Here is a 19,550-nt window from a genome sequence, read left to right on the forward strand (position 1 = left end):
GGATAGAAATGAATCTTCGGATGATTTTTCATGAATATCACAAATATTAAACCATAATAGATAATTTCAGAGTCTCTCTCAACTACTCACTAAAAATATTCAACTTGAGCTAAATCAATAAATTGATATATTATAGTACATCCCCTCTTTCGTTAAAATATTCAAAAATACCTCAACATTTAATTAAAATTACTACCATGAGTTCAACAAACTAAATAAAAATTGAATCTAAAAACATCAATCAATACATTATATTTGTCAAAATTGTATGTGAAACTTCTCCATATAGTGTTAATTGTGAAGGAAGAAAAAAGAAAATCTAGAATTCATTACAATCAACTTTTAATCGCTATTGTCATATTTAATAAAAAAGATGATAAAAATAGTGAAAATATGTTATCTCCGATTTTTAGCTGCTTTTTCTGTGTTATTCATGTGTCCGTCTTTTTTTTGTGCATTTTTTTGGAGTACCTATATCACGTATATATAATCTTAGATCAAAATAATCCTAAAAAAATGGATTGAAAAATAGTAGAAGCATATCAATTTTATATGAAAGTTGAACTCTTGACCACGATCAAAATAACAACAAACGCCACAACAAAAAAGTCATACTATAGTACAATTATAAGTGTCACAACTTTTTTTTATTACATATTTAATTCTTTTCAATTATTTAAACTATAAATTTTAAAAAAATTAAAGACAAAAATCATAGTTCAAATAAATGAAAAAAATAAAATGAAATATGACGCAAATCTTTAGCTTAAAATAGTGAAATAGATGTAACATAATAGATTTTTTTTTATCAAACGATTTTTAAATTACAGATTGTGATAAAAATATCTATCTTACACTTATCAGTTGAAATCACTAAATTTCTTCGAATATGTTACTGAAACTTCAATTAAGGATATAAAAGAGGAAGTATAAAACACTATGAAAACTGAAGTTATATATTCGGTTTAAATAGTCCAAAATTAATTTTTAGAGTTCTTATTCAATGAGATAAAATAAGTTCAAGGTAAGGCGAAATGAAATAAGTTAGAGCTTAAAATATTGGATAATATTTTTTTAAAAAAATATTATAATTATTTTAGTTAATGCGTGAAATCATCAAAAACACATGTTTTTCTCTCTATTTATTAAATTTGAATCTGATTTTTTTTATAGTATGTATAATTTTTTTATTCAATTAGTTTAAGCATAAACTCAATTTATCGAAACAATTTCAAAATGCATTTGGTGTCTTTTTCTATTAAAAAAAGAAACTCTTATCAACCAAAACTTTGACAAATTGTATTAAAATAATCCTAATTCCTACCCCCAAAAAAAAGTTTAAAGAAAAAAACAAGAGAGAGAAAGACAGAAGGTCACTGTTAGACAGAGAAAGAGAGGCATTTGTCACTCCAAAGTCCCAACAGAGCTGAGCTGCGGTGGTGTGTGGCGGAGGACGGTGGAGCAAAATAGTGATGGGCGTTTCACAGAGCAACAGCAGAAGAAGAAATCATAACTGGAATGCTTATTATTCCTACCCTTCTTCTTCTTCTTACTCTTACTACTCCTCTGACCCTCCTTACCACGCCCACCCCCCATCCCCTTTCCCTTTTCCACCGCATCTCCTCCCACCCCCACCCCCACCTTCTTACTCCTACCCCTCTACCTGCCACTGCACTAATCCTGTAGTGGGTAGGTCTGTTTTTACTCCATATCATAACAATGATTGGTCTGCCTCTTACCTACCTCCTCCTCCTCATCATCAGGTGGTGGGGATGGTGACCCCATCACCTTATGTTGAAACCCAACAAGCTAAGAAAGTTAAGAGTGGTGTAAATGTGCATAAAGATTCGTTAAAGCTTGAGATTGATGAGCAAAACCCAGATCACCATTTGGTTTCTTTTGTCTTTGATGCTCTCTTTGATGGAAAGTAAGTGCTCTTTCCCTTGCTTTGCTTAATTTTTTGAGTTGTTGATGTTTTTGAATTGCGTTGTTGTTTGAAAAATGATGTTAATTGGGAACCCAGTTGAGCTGATTGATTCGGGTACTAAAAATGAAAAATGAGATGTGGTAGCCCAATTTGAATTTGTTCCAAGTGAATTAGTAAATACCAAGAATGAAAGATGAGATCTTTCTTTCTTTTTGTAGTTTCTTGTTAAGGAAATTAGGGCACCTCACTTAAGCCATGCTGTTTATACGAATGTGTGATTTGTCGGATCTCCTTACCGTGTAACGTCTTTACTTCTAGCTGATGGAAGTCTATGTTTTCTAAGAAGATTTCCAAGATCCTCTTTATCATAAGTTTAGAGTTAACAGATTATCCAACTGGGGAAGAAAGATTTTCTTGCTTGTTATGCCGCTAAATGGATGTTGCTTGGCTCTTTGCTCTTACTCTGTGGCCTTACTATTGCGAAAAATTGAAGTTATATCTGCAGATTCATTAGGGTATTGTATCTTACTTTTGAATTGGTGAAGTCTAGTGGGCTAATGGTTACTGGTTTAAGAAGTTATATTATTGTTCATTACTTTACCTTCTCAAAGAAAAAAAGATGTTATACTATTATTCTTGTTTCTTAGTATTGCTATCAAGTTACATTCCTTAATGAACATGATACTAAGATAACTAGCTCCCGTAACTTCAGTAAGATACTGCTCCGGATTTTCCTGTTGCTATCATATATAGAGCTTTTTGACTAAAGAAATTTTGAAGCAAGAGATCCATATAAGCAATATTGACTAGTAGAGATTAAATTTAATTGTATAGGTACACATATGTTATGTCCTATGTTTTCTTGGAGTTCTTTTAAGTTGATTAGAGATTAATCTAGTTTTTAGGGAACCCCAGTTTGTCTTAAAAGACAATTAAGTGGTTGGAACAAAATGGACCCAAGTGCAACAGAATGGATGTAACTGATTTATATAGTTGACCCCTACTAGTTTGAGTAATTGAGGGTGTGGTGTAATAGTTGTTACTGAAGTAATGTCAAGTGCACAAAATGACTCCTCTCTTGCTCCTTCAGTTATCCTTTTGAAAACATCTTTAACTACTTGATGCCGCATCTGTGATTGGAAGATCATCTGAGCTTGTCTGTGTCACTGTTTTGTTTTCTGTTATTATTTTTGATAAGCAAACAACAACTTTTATTAACTTAGCTTGCCAAACATAGAATTCTGATGGATTTGTACAAAACGTCAGCCAGATGCTTCACACATGGCATCCGATTGAAAGAAAGAGATGGGTTGGCAATAAAACAGCCATTTCATTATTATTTTTTACGCAATATTCTGTATCTTGTAAATTAGCTTGGCTTGCACTATACTTGTGTAATTGCTCTGGTTTCTATTATGTAATTTAATATGGGAATTGACTACCCTTCTCTCTATGTTTAGCAATTATGCGACTGATCCAAGAATGAATAAGGGGTAGAATCATTACAAGAGCAATAGTATAGAAACTAATGTCAAAGACCCCATTGAGTTTGAGTCTGAAGTCTGAACAACTCACATGAAATAGATGCGGGAAGATATAAAACTCAAAAGTGATACACAGTACTCCCTGCTGTATAGTTTCAAGTTTGGTAGCAGTATGTAAGTTTTGTTTTATCCACTTGTGTCTCAATGGATTGAAGTGCTCCAATTTGGCCGCTAAATTAAATAATATCCTTATACCAATGATTTTGGTCAAAATTTACAGACCCACACGTGCTTAGCTCACATGAGCTATGCTATACCCATTACAGATCAAGAGAGATTGTGGATTGGGGATCATAGGTTTGTAATCGAAAAGAAAAAAGTAAAAGAAAATAAAAGGTAAGAAGTTATAGAGGCCTAAAGTTTTTCTCTTGTAGACCTTGTAGTGGACTTGAAGTTGAATTGCTTTACCCAAAAAGTGATGTGGTAGAGTTTGAAGTTCGGGATTATGCAAATCTTGATTTTGTTCATTGTTTAATTGATTAAGATCTTGTTGAGCGAATTAAGTTTGTTTTAATGGGACTATGTTGCATGACTTTCTTCACTTAAGTACTTTTTGAACTTTCAGAAAAAAGTTCTCTTCGAGTTCAGCATGATGAATTTGTTATGAACAAGTTATTTAGAATCATAGAATGGATGAAGTGGATAGGAATAGAGCAGAATAAATACTGAAGATTCATATGGCGTATCCCAATTAAAACGGGAACAAGTCCTACTTGTTGTTGTTGACTGCATGCTTCTTTCTTATAAGAAGTTGGTAATTGCTTTGTTGTTTTCCTTCAAGTACATATGAACCTTCCTTGGACTCAAACTCTTTTGTTTGTCCTAATGAATTGATACGTTATCAATTATGTGAACCTCCTGCGTATGCCGAGTGAATTGGTTGAGGTTATTTCTCTCTATATTTTGTACTCTCATATTTATATCGTGGATTGCTCATCTCCTTTGTCGACGTAAGTCGATTGACCGAACTACGTTAAATCTTTGTGTCTTTTGGTATATTTTGTCTTCTTACTCGTGGTCTTTCGAGGTTTGTTTTGCTAGCTTCCGCATTACACCTGCTTGTTTCAGTCCTAACAAGTGGTATCAGAGCAAGGCTCGTCTCACCCGATGTTGGGGCTCCCAAAATAAAAATTGCCCATGCACCAGATGCTAAGCACTGGGCGTGAGATGGGGTGTTAAAGAATGACAAAAGTCGCACATCGGTGGTTAATGAGATGGATAGACTCCTTATAAGGCTTGGGCAATCCTCCTCTCTTTGAGCTAGCTTTTGGGGTGTGAGTTAGGCCCAAAACCTAATTTAACAGAGGCCACTGGCAAGTGTTTATATTTTGTCCCGATTGTAAAAATCTTTGAATAACCCATGCATTACACAATCAGAAGCATGTGAACTACTGCTTTCAGACAACTTTAGATTATGATCTAGTGTTTGGTCATAAATTTTCGTCTACCGCTTAGACCATCGGCTAAATTTCCCGATTGAACTTATGTGAATTCAACCCCACGGATAATTTTAGACAGTGGCATGTAATGCTTGCACATACACTTTGAATTTTTTTTGTCTATAGGTAGTTTAGTTTCTTTTACAACTTTAGTCCATCGTCGAAAGTTCCCAGTGAACTTCTAAAATTAATTTTTGAGATGTAATTAGAGGGACGAGGGTAATGTGTGATCTTAAATTCTTGATAAGAAAGTGGCCTTGATTACTCTTTTTTGTTATAAAGCTTTAGGAAGAATTTACCAGTTTCAAAAGAGAAAAAAAACTTTACTAAGGCTAGGAAAAAGACATAGTTTTAGTTGGGTTGGAAAGGTTCCTAATCAGAATACAAGGGTCTAAAGCTTTGAAATTACTTGAGAGAAAATGCTCCCAAGCACGAAACGAGGTGATTTTCTAAAATCCGACTGACATCATGTAAGCTCATTAGTTTTTCTTCAATCTCTTCTGATTGATTAAAAGCATGGTTTGCGATTTCATTAACAAGTTTTAAAAAATTCTACTTAACAGCCGGGGATAAATCTTTTGAAGTCACTGAGGACATCTCTGGGGCTGAAATCTGGTTTGACTTGGTGGAGAGAAAGAGGAATTTCATGCACTCGTCATTAGCAACAAAGAGGAATAAGTAAGAAGGTGTTGATGTGGCTTTGTGATTTAATGCACCTGCCATCAGCAACAAAGGGGAATAAGTATGATATCTGGAAATTAAATGACCATATATTTTTTGAAAATGGTAACATTGTATTATATCACAAAAGTACTTGGGTTGTACTCAAACCTTATATACTAATGCACTCCAGACACTCCTACTCTATATCTATATTGAGTCTAAAACATCGACTATAGAGGCAGTGTCTTTTGAGTATAATTGAACATAACAACAAAATGCAGTTTAGTTTAACATCCTGCACACTATTTTCTATGCCTTCAAAACATCTGGAATTCCTTTCTTTCCAGATCGCCCACCATATTGAAGCAGGGATAATTCTCCATCTAGTTTTGTCTTTTGCAAGGGCACTTGCCTCCTCCCAGCTATACAAGGCCTCAGTAACACTCCTAGGCATAGTCCAGGATATGCCTTTAAGGCTCAAGAAAATTCTCCAAAGCTGCTGAGTGTATTTGCAGTATAGAAATAGATGGTTTACAGTTTCTAAGGTTTCCCCACATAGGAAACACCTAGAGCATAAGGTTATCCCCCTTTTCATTACGTTATCCTGAGTCAAGGTAGCTTCCTTAGCTAGCAGCCAAATAAAGCATGAAACTTTGTGTGGGATTCTACACTTCCATAATTGGAAATTAAATGACCATATATGCAACTATTTTTTATCTCGAAAGTACAACAGTTGTGGCAGAGCCATTAGTGTAGTAGTAGTTCAAGGGGAGAGGAGATCAGTTATTGGTCCTGAACTGTCCCTGAACAAAGGATGGGGAGATATAGCAGCAAAAGTTGAGAAGTTCATGCTCAAAGGTGCAGTGAACCCAGTCGTCAGACAACTGTAGAATCAGAACATCTCTTATGCTGATATAGCCACTCAGAGTAAATGGCAGGCAAAGAAGGGGAATCTCATTTTCGAATATCAGAGTGAACGTATCTGTGGTACTTCTGTAATCATGGAAAATGACTTGCTAAGCAGATGTCTAGTAAGGGGGTTATTCAGCGAGGCTGGAAGCTCCCACTCAGTCAGAACTGTGAAGATAGTAGCGGCTAAATGGAAATTAGCTTTTGGTGTTCAGTTATACCTCAATGAACTGTAGTTTTTGTTTGAATTTCCTAATGGGAAAATGGCCGAACAAGTAATGCTAGGTGTGACTAGAGATGGAAACAAGAACCCCTTCAGCTGAAATGGTGGTGCCCGATTGCTTGTGCTCAGGAGAAAGCAATCATTGATTGCTTGTGGATCATGGCTGTCGGTCTACCTCTAGATCTTTGGTCAAAGGAGGTTATGAAGGAGATAAAGGAGAAATGTGGTGGATGGATCGAAACAAAGGAGGAGAATCTTTAAAAAATACACCTAAAATTGGGAAAATCGAAGTCAGAGGGTCACGGGAAAAGAGCCCAAATTTTGTAGAAGTGGACAATGATGGTTTAATTTTCAGCTTACCAATCTGGTGTGAATGTTTGTCGTTGGTCCATGAAGGTTGGAAGAATGACGAAGAAGACAGCTGTCAAGCCTATGGCTATGCTTTGTGTAAAGTCCCATCCAAAGCCTGATATTATAGAGGGTAGGGTGGCTGAGCATGTAGGCCCACCGTTTTTAAAATTTTTGAACACCTAGATATACCTTTGGGGTGTGTAGGTGAACTGAATAATATTGGACTCAATTTAGGGGTTTAAACCAAATTTTGGACTCGGGTAGCAGGCTCAATTCTTTCTTAAAGAAGAAAGAGGTTGAGCCTGATTACGATTTGGGTAATAAATTTCCAGACTTCAGGCTCTTAACCAAGTTGGATTATTTACTTGAAAATAGTGAAGCTAACAACTTATATGATACATGAAGTTGTGACTCGCTTACGTGGGTAGAATCAGTAGTAGATGCTCAAGGTCTAGTAAATTCTTGCAAATTACAGATGCTTCAAATATTAGACGGAGATGGTGAAGAGGATAGTGATGAAGAGATGTATGAGGGGGAGGGGGGTTTGGATAATCATGAGGACAATGGTTTGTGTGGAGCAATCACGCCAATTTTCAGTAGAGGGTATTCAATGGATATTCAGATTCAGCTAGCTGAGTTTCATGGGTGCAAATGGGAGGTGTGGTTGTTCCTGTAACTGGACAAGAAGAGGGAAGAGAAGCGAAAGGAAGCTAGCAATTCTACTCCCTCTACCCCAAAACCAAATGACCAGAATGAGGTGAAATATCTGTCGTTTGGAGATTAATTTAAAGATGGTACTCAAAAAGTTTGAGTAAAACAAAGATGAAAACATGGAATACTCTCCCTTCGGCAGTATGGTGGACCATTTGGAAGGAAAAGAATGCAAGGATTTTTGTAAGCAAATCAGAATCTGTAGTTAGTACTAAGTACAGATGTTTATCTCATTTTTTGGTGAAACTTGGCAATTGCAAATGATATAGAGGCCATGATAGATTTTTTGAGCTCATTAATGGAGCTACCTCTTGTATATTCCCCACAGCACCTTCTGGTTACTGGACTTTTAATACAATACCTTTTAAATGATCATTTTTTTTATGACAAGGGAAACCCGCAGCCGTTACCCTTTGGTTGCGCACAGGGTAAAAACCCCCTCTCCTATGCAATAGCTCGCAAACCACATAGGAGAGGTAACCCGCACTAGACAAGCCTGGTGCGATGAGCTTGACCCAGAAGGCAAACCCCTTGCTTTCGCTGGCAAGGGGTTTCGAACTTGAGACCTCCAACATGAAAGTCTCAAGCTCAAACAGATGTTTAAATGATCATTTTTTTTAAAGATGGTGGTTTGATAAATAGGGGAAGAAATAATTGGAATAATTCCCAGTGAAGATATGCATTATCTCATGGAAAGTATGGGGCTTGAGTGATATTGCAAAGAGGAGGATGATTAAATCTTTAATACAAGAGAGAAGGGTAGATATATATTGTACAGATGGAAGGGAAATATGATGTGATTGTCAAACAATTGTGCAACAATAGATTGACCGACTATATGTGGCTTTGTTGGCAAACGGGGACTTGGAGGTATCTTAGTGACATGGGATAAAAGGAAGTGGAGGGGAGAGTTGGAACTCATTGATTCTCCACTGTTATGAGACATTTATACTTGGGATAGGAGAAGCAATCGTGAATTCCCTTCAAGAATTGATAGATTTCTTTTCTTTGTTGGGTGGATGAATTGTTCAATAATATTAGACAGTCCTTACTCCTTAGGATTTTATCTAACCACTGTCCTATTTCTTTTAAGTGTGGAGTCTGGGATTTTCTAAATCATATTTCAAATTTGAAAATTGATGAATGGATGTTGAAAGGTTTAAGAAAAAGGTGGAAGAATGGTGGAATTCTTTTGTGATCCAAGAAAGGCCAGATTATATTTTGTCTTGCAAACATAAATTGATGAAGACTAAGCTAAAGGAATGGAATGCTTCTAATGGTGGGAATCTAAATAAGAATAAGATTAATTTACTTAACCAGACTGTGGATCTTGTGCAGGAACAAAGACCACTCAGAGCCTGTTTGGATTGGCTTAAAAAAGTAACTTTTAAGTCAAAAATAAAAAGTCAAACTTAAATGACTTTTAAGTCAAAAAATAGAAAGTAGGGGTGACCTACTTTTGGTTTTTGACTTATTTTGAGTCATTTTTGACCTTGCCAAACACTTCCCGACTTATTTTAAGTCATTTTTGACTTATTTTATGTTGACATCTGGGTTCACTGATCTTGAAAAACTAACAAAGGTCGATAGCTTGCTTTCTCGTGAAAGTACGGAAGAAGGTCGCTGAGGTAGAGTCCATAGGCAAACTTCTTAGGATGTCTTTGCCCCGTTCTCCTTTTTTTTTTATATTTACCAAACACTTCTAGAAGTAAAAAACTGACTTAAAAGTAGGTTTGACCTACTTTTAAGCCAATCCAAGCATCCTCTCAATGAAGATGAACTGTGGAAAAAGCTAGCTTACACTTGGAGATTCAAGTTCTTGGAGACTTTTCTGGGTTTCATGAAGATGAAATATTAAACTGGAGCAATGATAAGAATCTGATTTTCAATGTTAAATCAACTTATCTTCTGTTGGGAAAATGATAATCCCACCCAGGATGATATCCACACTAAATAGCAATAACAAGAGAGTAATGAGACCAAATATTATAATGGGTTAAATATGATACCCGAATAAATAATACAATAACACTGATGACAACTTGGTAGTGTCAAAAGACGACTACTCTTTTCTAAGAACAATACTCTTTTATTTCTTACAACTAACAATAATATTACTCCCACTATTCTCACAAACTAAGTAATAGTTTGTGGATTACTCTCTCTGCTTGGTGTGGTTTCAAATGTCCAATTACTACTCTATTTATAGAGTTATTGAACTTCTAGATTACATCATTAGTGACACAAATGTGGCAGCCAATTTCCACACAGTTTGACTGCCAAACTCCACCAAAATTTGACTACCAACTTCACAAATGTGGCTGCCAACTTTCACATTTGTGGCTGCCAATTTTCACAAAATTTGGTTGTCATTTTCCACAAGTGTGGCTGCCGAAGTTGCTGCCACACTTTGATCCCACAAGTCTCTCCCTTAATTCAAAAAAAGCTTGGGAGATTTTACAAAATTCTCTTCAAGGTGTTGATAAAGTATATAAGATAAAACTTCAAACACTAAGGGCTAATTTTGAAGTTTTAAATATGAAAGAATCCGAAACCATTTCGGATTTCTGTTCAAGATTGATTACAGTTGTGAATCAACTAAGAGGAGGACGTTGATGATGTGCATGTGGTAGAAATATCCTTTGCTATTTAACACCTAAATTTGGTTATGTGGTGTGCTATTGAGGAGTCCAAAGATTTAGACATAATGACGGTAGAGCAATTGGAAGATTCTTTACAAGTCGGCGAAGAAAAGATGAAAAGGAGAAATGAAGAGCCATTAGCGAAACTTCTTAAAACTCAGGCATCCTTTAAAGGATTTGAAGGTGAAAAAAGTTATAGAGGAAATGGACAATGGCGAGGATGTGGAGGTCGTGGAAGAGGAAGAAGTTATAATAACAAATTCAACAATCCATTGTTACTCTCTCGACTTGTGAAGCTGAATACGTGGCAACGACATCATGTATTTGTCATGCTATTTGGCTAAGAAGATTGCTGAAGGAGCTTAACTTGCCACATAGTGATGCCATAATGATTTGTGTTGATAGCAAATCTGCGCAAGCACTTGCAATGAATCCAGTGTATCATGACCGAAGCAAAGCACATAGACACAATGTATCACTTTATTAGAGAATGCATTGCCAAGAAAGAGGTAGAGCTCAAGTATGTGAAATTTCCTGATCAAGTTATGGATATCTTTGCAAACCCTCTTATGTTTGAAGATTTTCAGATATTGAGATCAAGCCTGGGAATAAAGAAAATCAAAACTAAGGGATAGATTTGTGGGATCAAAGTGTCGCAGCCACACTTATGGAAATTAACAACCAAAGTTTGTGAAAGTTGGCAGCCACAAATGTGAAAGTTGGCAGTCACATTTGTGGAAGTTGGTAGTTAAATTTTGGTGGAGTTTGGCAGCCAAACTTTGTGGAATTTGGCTGCCACATAGAGGTTTAGTAACTCTATAAATAGAGTACTAACTTAATATTTGAAAACACACCAAATAGAGAGATTAATCCACAAGCTATTAGTTAGTTTGTGAGAAAATAGTGTAAGAGTAATATTATTGTGAGTTGTAAGAAATAAAAGAGTGTTGTTTGTTAGAATGGGAATAAGAATAGTAAATAGTATCCTACTTGGTAAAAAATTGTATTGTAGTGTCTATAAATAGGGCATTTGTGTAATAATGTAGATACAACACAATTCAATAATATTCTTCTCTTATATATCTCATGGTATCAGAGTCGGCCCTATCCCAATTTGTTGTTCACTGATGTTGGGCCCCCATTTATAAGTGTTCACGGTCCAGTTGATGTTTGGGCATGCGGGGGAGTGTTAAGAAGTCCCACATCGGTAGAGGGATGAAAATTTTCTCTCCATATATGGACTTGGACAAACCTCCCCTCATGAGCTAGCTTTTGGGAAGTGAGTTAGGCCCAAGACCTAATTTCACATATCTTTTCAGTGACTACTTTCTCATATCTAATTTGTGTAGCACCTTGCTATCTTTTCGGGGACTACTTTTTCATATCTAATTTGTGTATCACCGTGCCATCTTTTCGGTGACTACTTTTTCATATTTTATTTGTGTAGACTTGTGTCATCCTTTCGATGACTACTTTTTTTGCAGTTCTGATTTCCGTAGCACCGTGTATTTCTCCGAACTACTTTTCATATTTAATTTGCGTAGTTTCGTTGATTTTTTCCGAACTACTTTCTCATATTTGAGTTGCATAACACTGTGTCTTTTTGGTGACTCTTTAGATTTGATTTGCGCAGTTCCATTCGTCTTTCCGATGACTCCTCAAATATGACTTACGTAGGGTTGTGCCATCATTCCAACCCTACTCATATTATTTCTCTTTTTCAATAGGGTCATTCCGTCAATCTGACCTTTTCTATATAATTTCTATTTTCCAGTTGGCTCGTGCCATCATTTCGATTCTATCCATATAATTTTATTTCTAAAACTGTGACCACTTTCAACCATCAAATCTAATACTCCTGCGTCTGAGCATGTTCTTGCCAGTTTTTTTGTGACTTTCTTATTTAATATCAACTTGTCTATTGTCTCCAACATGATCTATATACTTTATACTAGATTTTGAGCACTTTCCAGCGACCGCTACATTGTGAAGTCTATATGGAGCAACCACTTAATTTTGTTGCACAGGGGGAGTTTAATAGACTTGTATGTCAATTACGTAAGTCACTCTTTGCAAGCTTGGTTTGGGAAGTTCAACACTATAATTTTATTACTGTGTGATTTGTCGACATTATTCATCAAATTCAGTATTTCATGAGAAGACCAAACACATTGAGATTGTCTGGCATTATGCATCAAATTCAGTATTTTATGAGAAGACTAAGCACGTTGAGATTGACTGCCAATTTTGTGAAGTCAAGTGATCAACTTGTAGATATCTCACCAAGTCCCTCATCGATCCTCGTATTAATTACATTTGTAACAAGCTATGTACATATGATTTGTATGCACTAGCTTGATGGGGAGTGTTAGAATATGAATAGGTATATGCAATTCTACTTGGTAGGAATAGGAATAGGAATAGCAATAGGAATAGTAAATAGTATCCTACATGGTAAAGAATTGAATTGTAGTGTCTACACATAGGGTCTTTGTGTAATAATGTAGACACAACACAATTCAATAATAATTTTTTCCTATGTTTCTCACATTGTTCTTATAAAAGAGTTGTCGTCTTTTGATACTACCAAATTGTCATCGGTGTTATTGTATTATTTATTTGGGTATCTATCATATTAACCCCATTATAATATTTGGTGTTGTTGTAATTCTCTTGTTATTGCTATTTAGTGTGGATATTATCATGGGTGGGATGATCATTTTCCCAAGTGGTATTCGAATCCATGTAAAGATATTCATGGAGGCAACGCGTAAATCCATTATCTTGAAAGTACTTGTCAATGCGATTATTCTATGCTTGTGGAGCTTGCTTCAATCCATATAAGGCTTTCTTCAACCTCAACAACTTATCTTCATGATTTTTTACCACAAACCCCAATGGTTGTTTAACATAGACTTCCTATTCAAGATATCTATTTAAGAATGTCGATTTGACATCTAGTTGATGGATTTTCCACTTCATTTGTGCCACCAAAGAGATCTCCATGTGGGCAACAGGTTCATAGACTTTATCGTAGTCGATGCCATGTCTTTTCTTGTAGCCTTTAGCCACAAGTCTTGCCTTGTATCTCTCCACCTCTCAATGAGTATTTTTCTTCGCCTTGTATACCCATTTGACTCCAATTGCTCGATGATCCTTAGGATGAGTTGTTAACTCCTAAGTGTTGTTTTTCTCTATTGACTGGATCTCCTCCTCCTCGGCTTGTCTCCACCTTTTGTCAGTAACAACTTCATCAAAATTCATTGGTTCACTATCAGCAAACGAGATAGGGAAGGATTCCTAGTGCAACCTCATCAAAGCTTGAAGGTTCTTTGAGTCTCCTCCCACTGTCCTTACCCCTGGTCTTGCCTCCATTGTACATATCCTTGATTGCCCTTGTGTACGCCACAACCCACAGGTACACCTCTAGCCCCCAAGCACTCTCATAGAACCCCCCAGACTTTGTCATAAGCCTTTTCTAGGTTGATGAATACCATGTGTAAGTCCTTCCTTTCTCTATACTGCTCCACCAGTCTCCTTACGAGATGAATGCCTTTTGTAGTTGAGCGCCCGATATGAATCTGAATTGGTTCTCGAAAATTACCACACCTTTTTCTCTATACTGCTCCACCAGTCTTCTTACGAGATGAATGCCTTTTGTAGTTGAGCGGCCGACATGAATCTGAATTGGTTCTCGAAAATAGCCACCCCTCCTCACCCTCATCTCCACCACCATTTCCCACAGAATGCTCAGTCGTTTTACATCCACAAGAGACCTACGTGTTTTGTACATTAAACTGCATGGGAAACTTGTCATTTGAGAACCTTTTCATGAAGATTTTTAGTTTCAAAATCATGTGGCATGTTCTTCACTGCGTTCGTTTCTGCTTGCATCATTATGTGTTGGTAGTTTACAAATGACAAGTTGTTGTCATCAATGTTGTATGTGATTGAACCCTAAGTTGTTTGGACTCTTCACTTTTGGTGCCGCACCCGTGTCGACACGATGGGTGTGGGTGTGGGTGTGGGATCCGTGTCTGATTCGGTCAACCACTTTTGGGTACTTTGACCAAAATCGATGGGGATAGTCTCGACAATTTTAATGATTTATGTAATCGATACAAAATATAAGGTGAAATTGAAGGAAATGGAATACCTTTTATTTAGAAATTTCCATGTCACTCCTTTTCCTTTGATTTCCTTCCAGGATTCTCCTTAAGTTCTCCACATAATATTTCATGATTTAGGTTTTATAACTCTATTTTTAGATATTTTAATTATTTTTAGGTGAATCCCCGCACCCGTATACATACATGATCCATATCCCCGAATCTTAAAAATTAGATCATGAAGGATCCGACCTTTAGATCCTCACCCGTATCGGAAACCCGCACCCGAGTTCGAGCAACTTAGATTGGACCTATCTAAAAGAAAATTCACTGTTGCATGTGATTGCCAACAAGGCCCTGTCTTACCATTGTGTTCAGAAAGAAGAGAAGTTTGTGTGGCGAAGGTCAAATAACGATAGGAACTTGGGGAAGAAAAAGAGGGAAGAAAATTATCAAATGAAACACAACCTTTTGGAGTTGCCATGTCCCTATTTGTGACACTGATACTATTCATATGGAAATTACTAAATAGTACCCTGAAACATAATTTGGCCATGCTCTTCTGTGCAAGTTGTCTTTAGTACATTTCAGAGTTTCAGGGAAGCTCTTTATGTACCTATTTTTTGTGATCATGTAAGAACAATATTCATTAATGAGATAGACTTATTTGAGAAGTATTTTAAAATCTTCTGGTGATAGTGAGCAATTGCTTGAACCTCAAATGAAACAATGTAGTGTCACTTCATTTATTGATCTTCGTTTTTACAGATTCAGTGTTGGAACTGAAAACCTCAAAAGTTTTAGCTGAATACCTATTTGAGAAAGAAAAGCTTGGAGCCTCAAAAGAAACAATGTTAAGTCACTTAATCTGTTGATTTCATTTTTATAATGGTGATCTGGTTCATATTAATTGATTTAAGTATGTGGGTGTTCAGTGGGAATTATGTGCTCCAAATTGGCAGGAGTACCAGTAGATACTACTTGTCGAATAGCTTACAGATTGTATCTTATTGCTTTATTTATTTTGATAAGTAAATCTTATTGCTGAATCCCTTATCTAGTTTAGATCATGAAATTACTTTTCTTCTTTTTTCTTTTCTGTTGTACAGCATCACAGTGTTTTATTTTGTCAAGGAAGAGCCTCATTGCAGATTTGTTCCAATATATCCCCATGTCCATGTACCTATAACAGTTCCTTTCCAGAGAGGACTTGGACAGAAATTTCGTCAGCCTTTTGGGACAGGCATTGACTTGAGTTTCTTTGAAATGGACGATCTTCCCGAACTATCATCAGAAGACAGTGTGTTTCCCCTTGTAATAACTGCTACAACCTGCCTTCCATCTGTTTTAACAGAGGATCATATTAGTGATACTCAGCCTAAAACATCCCTCCATATGCAAATTAGTCAAGCTGTATTGGAGAAGGATCATGAAGGGACTTTCAAAGTGAGAATCATCAGGCAGATTTTATGGGTTGATAATGTTCGCTACGAGCTGCATGAGATATATGGAATTGGAAACTCTGGCCCAGATTATGAGAACAATGGCTCAGGCAAGGAGTGTGTAATATGCATGACCGAACCCAAAGATACAGCAGTTCTTCCATGCCGCCATATGGTAAGAACCACTAATGCAGTCCAGCTTTTTTGTTAAGTACTGACTAATGAGTCGTCTTCCACTGCATGAGTTGCATTTTACATTTGATCGTCTCTCCAGTGCTCTGATGGTTTCTGTTTTCTGCCTTCAACATTTTGGCTGCTTAATTTATTAATAACTTTTTCCTGTTCTCCAGTGCATGTGCAGTGGATGTGCAAACACATTGAGACTTCAGTCAAACCGATGCCCAATTTGTCGACAACCATTTGAAGAGCTCTTAGAGATCAGGATTAATAATGGCGCTATTGATGAGTGAGCATTTTCTTGCAGAAACAAAGTAGCAATCCTAATCTCATCATACGTGTCTTCTGTTTTGATTTCGTAAATGTTTGCCCCTATATATTTTGTAGATCTTCATATGGCCAATCAACCACTTTTTCTTGGCCAACTATTTTTTTCGTTTACTCGTGTTATATTGCAATGTAAATATAAACCTAGTCCAAAATGGTCTGGATGAGTTTGTTTCACTGCACTGGAAGTATGGTGCATGAACACATTCCATGTATGTTTGATCTCTGACTAAAGCTTTTAACATTATTGCTTACCTTTCCAAATGTCCTATTTTTGAATCCATTGCTTGCAGATTCAGTTATTTGGTAACCTTTTAGGCCTTTTTTCCTTGGTCAAGATCACAAAAGATGGCTATTCAAAATCAAGAAAGTCACAAGGATAACTTTGAACATTCTGGACACATTTTTTTTACTTTTTTTCTTTCTCTTAGAAACAGCCAAAAAGGTTGGTCTGTGGGAGAATATTTGGCATGGAAGATAGCAGTAAGCAAGACAAACTTGAGCAGCATCCCCAAAAAGTCTGAAAGTGAGAAGATAAACAGTAACATTTATAGCTTTTTTGTATGTTAGTTACAAACTTTGTACATATGCACTGGCTTTTCTCTTTGGGGACCATACATAGTTTTTTGAGTCTTGAACATTACACTTCTCTGCTTGCTTGATTCAGTGTTTCGAGTCTTGAAGATGACACTTCTGCATCATTGATTGTGTTTTCATTTCTCTTCTCTCTTTTTTCCCCCATTTTTCTCTTTCATACATCATATCTTACATTTTGAAGCTCAAGTTGGAGAAATTTCAAGAGCATTTTGTCGGTTGTTTCAATCATTTCTTCCATTCCCCTTTCTTTATTACTCTCGTTTTATATTTGACTTACTTTCATATATAAGTAATTTTTTTAAAAAAACTGGCTTTTTCTTTTTTTCGGCAACTATTTAATTTAAACTTTTCACATTGACATGTTTAAGACCACGAGGAAAAATTAGAAAAGTAAATTGAAGTGGAGGGTGTATGATGGATCAAATCATCTACATTTCTACTTTCTTTTTGGGATTTAATGCACTTCATTATGCTGTTTGGTAGTGCCATGCACTCTATTTTGTTTTATGGAGTTATCACATCCATGACAATCTTCTTCACAAAATGTTTGATGATCTTTCAACTTTTTGTTTCTTCTAAAAAGCCTATATAAACCACCTCCTTTTTAAAAAAATCTAATATGTATATCCTTTAGCCCAAATTAATCCAAATAATAAAGGAACACCAAAGCCTACTAAAGATAAAAATAAAATAAAAAATCTTTGGTCAAATTTATTCTAAAAATTTATAACCATGGTTTTGTTCATATGAAGGAGTGAGAGTTAGGGGGGGCGTGGGGTGTATAGTGTTATTGTTGGTATGAGTGTGAAAAGGTGGAAAAAAATTTAGTCACTAGTACAATTTCTTTTGGCGGCAACTATATAGTGACAGAGTGATAATTTCATCATATTCCTTTGACAAAATTCTATTGTCCTGAGTGATATACTGTACAATCCACAAATCTACATCTTTTAGGATATCATGTCATTCAAGATTAGATCAGACATGGTGTAGTCACACCTCATCGAGGATATGATTTTAAATAGGAAGATATGGAGGACATGAATTATGCTAGAAGGATAGTAAGAAGGAGTGTGTCCATACTAGTAGGTTATAGTGTATGAACTTGTTGTCCATTCTAGTAGTCATAGTATTACTCTTGCTTATTGTTCTTCGAGTTATGTTATTATATGTTGTTTGTTTAATTATAATATTATTCTTGTTACTATCTATTGTTTAATTAATGTATATTGCTTTTATTGGGATAAGGGACTAAAAAATACCCAACTTTTGTCAAATTTGTTGTTGCGATACTAAACTTTCATGAGGACCTATTACCTCCCTAGACTATTTAATATCGTATTTTTTTACACCCTGAACTATATAATAAAGGTATATATGTGCTCACATGGACACATTACTAATTATAATTTTGCATTATTTTTAAAAAAATACGATATTAAATAGTCTAGGAAGGTAATAGGTCCTCATGAAAGTTTAGTATCGCAACAGCAAATTCGATCAAAGTTGAGATATTTTTCAGACCCTTATCCTTTTTTTATTAGATTACATCTTTATCTAGATTGTTTTATCTTGAGCACGAGATCTATCAAAAACAACCGCTCTATTTTTGAAATAGTGATCAGATTTACATACATTTTATCCTCCATAGTGTTAAATGATGATTTCGAACTAAGATAGATGGATACATTGACCAAGGAAGCTAAAAATCTTAGTTTGAAAAAAAGATGTAACTCCCCACAAGCTAAGTTATTTGGACAATTGTTCAACATCGCCATAATTAATAGTTTGAGCATGTAATCAACTTTTCGAGACAAGTTCAAAGTCCATCCATTTGATGTCTTCTCCCAACCATATTAAAGCATAATATATACTCCTACTTATTTATTTTATTACAAGAAACACAAAATAGATATATGTAGATGAGTAGGGAGGTTAATAAAAATAATGTAATAGCAGTGACATCCAAAATGCCAACTATTTGAAAGTTGACAGATAACTGAAGGGATCACTTGACCTACAGAGGGAATTGGACCAGCCCCCTACCCCCTCCCCCACCCCCACCTCTCCCTCTTTTCTTGTGCTACCAATTATTTTTCATCCTTACAGATTCCTTTTCTGCCTGCAATAAAATTCATATTATCTGTTTTTGACTTTTAGCTTTAACATCTTTTCTAGTTTTCTAAAATATTGTTGATGTTTATGTGTGAACATTCTGGGGGGAGTTTCACTTACACAAGTCTTTACTAATCTTGGATCTATATACTGTCAATTTACATACTCCTATATTATGTAGGGACCCCCTCAAATTATATAACTTTACCACTTCAATTCTTTTGGCTATTACTTTTATTTTATACATACTTTCTTATTTAATTTACTTCAATTCAAAATTCCCACTAAAGAAAAAGGTAATATTGTATATAGAAACCTATAGTAATAATATGAGTATTAAACAAACTTCACTTTCATATATTTTCGATAATGTG

At 35.7% G+C, this 19,550-nt stretch overlaps 2 protein-coding genes across 2 annotated transcripts in view; one reads left to right on the plus strand and one right to left on the minus strand.

Annotated features, from left to right (window-relative positions):
• Positions 1–19,550, minus strand: part of LOC125823662 (uncharacterized) — a 608,951-nt gene that overhangs the window by 182,903 nt on the left and 406,498 nt on the right. The window lies entirely within an intron of this gene.
• Positions 1,361–16,743, plus strand: LOC125823667 (probable E3 ubiquitin-protein ligase LUL4). Its single transcript, XM_049503023.1, has 3 exons — positions 1,361–1,927; positions 15,628–16,135; positions 16,311–16,743. The coding sequence occupies exons 1-3, from the start codon at positions 1,473–1,475 to the stop codon at positions 16,428–16,430; spliced, it is 1,083 nt and encodes a 360-aa protein (XP_049358980.1). The 5' UTR covers positions 1,361–1,472; the 3' UTR covers positions 16,431–16,743.

Source organism: Solanum verrucosum, unplaced genomic scaffold (genome assembly GCF_900185275.1).
Source record: "Solanum verrucosum unplaced genomic scaffold, falcon-dt-bn FXZP01000093.1, whole genome shotgun sequence".
In the NCBI taxonomy this organism is placed as follows: Eukaryota; Viridiplantae; Streptophyta; class Magnoliopsida; order Solanales; family Solanaceae; genus Solanum; species Solanum verrucosum.

Excerpts from the sequence above, each read along its gene's own strand:
- LOC125823667 (XM_049503023.1), top strand. The coding sequence starts at position 1,473 with ATGGGCGTTTCACAGAGCAACAGCAGAAGAAGAAATCATAACTGGAAT. Across the intron at positions 1,928-15,627 it reads GATGCTCTCTTTGATGGAAA|CATCACAGTGTTTTATTTTG; the intron begins GTAAGTGCTCTT and ends TCTGTTGTACAG. Across the intron at positions 16,136-16,310 it reads TTCTTCCATGCCGCCATATG|TGCATGTGCAGTGGATGTGC; the intron begins GTAAGAACCACT and ends CCTGTTCTCCAG.